A 3,163-nucleotide genomic window follows, 5' to 3' on the forward strand; every position below is an offset into this window, starting at 1 on the left:
TTCCTGTCCATAATTCATACGGTGTTTTAGGCACCGATTTACTTGGTACTCGATTAAGTATGTGAATGGCGGTTTTCAGTGCCTCCATCCATAAACTAATCGGTAATGTGGAGTAACTCATCATGCTTCTTACCATATCCATTAAGGTACGGTTACGTCTTTCAGCCACTCCATTCTGCTGAGGCTCCCCCGGTGTGGAGTACTGAGCAACTATGCCATTTTCCTGTAGGAACCTTGCAAATGGTCCAGGAATTTGGCCATATGGGGTATGTCGCCCATAGTACTCTCCACCTCGGTCTGATCGTACTATCTTTATTTTCTTATTGTGCTGTTTTCAACTTCAGCTTTAAATATTTTGAATTTATCCAATGCTTCCGATCTTTCTTTAATTGGATAAATATTGCCATAACGAGAGTAGTCGTCTGTGAATGTTATAAACGAGTCATAACCATCCACACTTTTCACAGGAAAAGGACCACATATATCTGTGTGGATTATTTCTAAAATTCCTGTGCTTCGTTTGGCATCTTTCTTAATTTTCTTGACATACTTTCCTTTGATGCAATCAATACATTGCTCTAAATCTGAAAATTCTAAGTGCGGGAGAATTGATTCCTTAACCAATCGTTCCATTCTCCCCCTCGAAATATGGCCCAAGCGACAATGCCATAATTTCGAAGAGACAGTATCAATTCTCTTCCGCTTCTTAGTTACATCCGTAGATGGGGAATCATTCACATTCTCATCACATACATTGTTCGCATTCTCAGCAAGAGATAATAAATAAAGCTTGTCTTGTCGGAAGGCAAGACCAACACATTTATTATTAACCAGTATCTTACACTTGCCATCACCAAAATGGCAATCAATTCCATCATCATCAAGTTTCGAAACACTTATCAAATTTCTACGCAAAGAGGGAACATAAAGTACTTCTTTAAGTCTAAGTACAAAACCATTATTCAATTCTAAAGAAAAACTCCAATGGCTTCAACATTGGCTTGCAGTCCATTTGCAACTTTAATCGTTCTTTCTCCTCTTTGCAAGGTTCTCGTCCCACTTAACCCCTGTAAAGAATTTGCAACATGAGTAGTTGCTCCTGAATCAACCCACCAAGTGGATTTATCATAACATAAATACAGAGATTCATCTACAAATGTAATAAATTCATCACCTTTCTTTAGCAGAGATTTCAGGAAGTCTGGACAATCCCTCTTGTAGTGTCCCTTCTTGAAGCAGTGCTTGCACTGATCTTTTTCAGCTCCACCATACTGCTGATTCTCAGAATCCTGGGGTTTCTTTCCCTGTGAACTGGAGGAAGAGGACTTATCCCACTTAGGTTTCCCTTGTGGTTTAGAATTCTTGCCATTAAAGTTCTTTCTTTTGTTGTCCTTCACAAAATGAGCAGATTCACCTTGTGAGGACTTTATCCTCTCCTCTTCTTGAGCACACATTGAGATGAGTCTTTCTATGCCCCATCTTTCAGGCTGCATATTATAGTTCACAATGAAGGTGTCATATTCTTTCGGCAAAGAAGCAAAAATCAAATGAATTAGGAAATCCTCCTCCTTCAAATTCATTTCTTTTAGCTTAGATGCCGTAGTGTTCATCTTCAAAATGTGCTCTCTTATGCTACCACCAGTGAATTTCTCATTCACAAGCTTCTTAATCAGTGAACTTGCTGTGGCCTTGGTAGACCCAGTAAACTGACTCTTGATTTTCTCAAGATATTCTTTAGCAGTAGCACATTCAGGGATTGAGCCCCTTATCTGTTCTTCTATGGTGGCTTTGGCTACCAACAGGCACTTGCGGTTGGAGAGAGTCCATTGCCTATGTTCAAGGTCATATTTCATTCTTATTTCAGCATGATCACGCTTCGAGAAGCGAAATCAGCGTCAGATTCATTGTCACCTCTCACCGGGTCCTCTGGCTCAGTAGGACACGGTGAGGTGATGGCAAAATCGACCTCTCCCAACGCAAGTTCCAATTCATACTTCTCCCGCCACACACGGTGATTGGTTCCGTTGAGTGTCGGGATGTTGGCAATGTTCACAATGCATTTGCCTCCTGAAATCATACCAGAGTAAGAGAAACATTTATACATAAAATTCATGCTTTAACTCAACGTTGGTCAAATTAAAACTTATAATTCATCCATGCAAAATATTTTACATCACCGTTGGGCAGAAGTAAAATTAATGCACAATTTCTCATGGATCAAAAATTATAATATTGTTATTAACAACGTTGGTCAGAAAATAACAATATCATAATTGCATCAAAATTATCAGAAATTCATTTCTCTTAAAATTAAATTATCCCGTTGGTTCAAATTTAATCAAAGAGAACAATAATTATCATGCACAGCGGAAACATTAATAATCTTTTCATGTTATTATTTTCCAGAAGCACTAAAAAATTCATTGTTTTCTGGGCAAAATATCATTGGATAAAATTTGCACAGAAAATTGTATCAAAATCATTCAAATTCATCAAAATATGCATTTAAAATTGTTTCTGGAAAATAATAAGAAAAAAATTTCTTGTTCTTCTTTCATTTTTCAGCCCAGCGCGGCCCAAGAGCTGAACGGCTCGGCCCGGCTTGCTCGCGCGCACAGGCCGCACCCAGGCCGCAACCTGGGCCTGGGCCGGCAAACCGCGCCGCGCGCTGCCCGCCTGGGCCTCGACTTGGCCCAGCATCTCGGCGTTCGATCTGATCCGACGGACGACGGCGCCGTTTCGCGCGGATCAAAACCCAGGCCGCGGCCGGCGCCCTGGAACCCTAGCCATTTCGGCTCTTGCTCTCTCTCTCTTCTTTCTCAGTCGCAGCAGCGAGGACAGCCGCTACCGAGCAGCCGCGAGCGAGCAGAGCGGGCGGTCCTTTGCGCCGTCGCCGGCCCCCTCGCCGGCGCGCGTGCTCCCCAACGGGTGAGCACGCCGCCGTCGAGCGGCCTGGCCGCGGCGCTACCTTGGCCGAGCCCGGCGAGTTCGCGCCCCGGCTCGGCTTTTCTTCGGCGCCGGCGGAAGAGCCGGTGCGCTTCTTCTTCTTCCGCGCCGGTGGAGGTTTATCCCCGACGAACGGCGTGTTCTTTCTTGTTCTTCCCCGTCCCCTTTCTTCCCCATTCCGACGCACGGGAATTAGGGTTAGGGTTTGGGAATGGGG

The 3,163-nt window shown here is 43.8% G+C and overlaps 1 protein-coding gene across 1 annotated transcript; it reads right to left on the reverse strand.

The window, feature by feature from the left end:
• Positions 1-369: 369 nt before the first annotated feature.
• Positions 370-1,867, reverse strand: LOC136473271 (uncharacterized). Its single transcript, XM_066470947.1, has 2 exons — positions 1,175-1,867; positions 370-1,067 (listed from the first exon to the last, which is right to left on the reverse strand). Exons 1-2 carry the CDS (start codon positions 1,851-1,853, stop codon positions 1,021-1,023), a joined length of 726 nt encoding a protein of 241 aa, XP_066327044.1. The 5' UTR covers positions 1,854-1,867; the 3' UTR covers positions 370-1,020.
• Between the last annotated feature and the right edge of the window lie 1,296 nt (positions 1,868-3,163).

Source organism: Miscanthus floridulus, chromosome 8 (genome assembly GCF_019320115.1).
Source record: "Miscanthus floridulus cultivar M001 chromosome 8, ASM1932011v1, whole genome shotgun sequence".
Lineage (NCBI taxonomy): Eukaryota > Viridiplantae > Streptophyta > Magnoliopsida > Poales > Poaceae > Miscanthus > Miscanthus floridulus.

Coding starts and splice junctions, on each gene's coding strand:
- LOC136473271 (XM_066470947.1), bottom strand. CDS start 1,853: ATGAAATATGACCTTGAACATAGGCAATGGACTCTCTCCAACCGCAAG. Junction 1,068..1,174: donor GAAATCTCTGCTAAAGAAAG/GTGATGAATTTA, acceptor AATTCTTTACAG/GGGTTAAGTGGGACGAGAAC.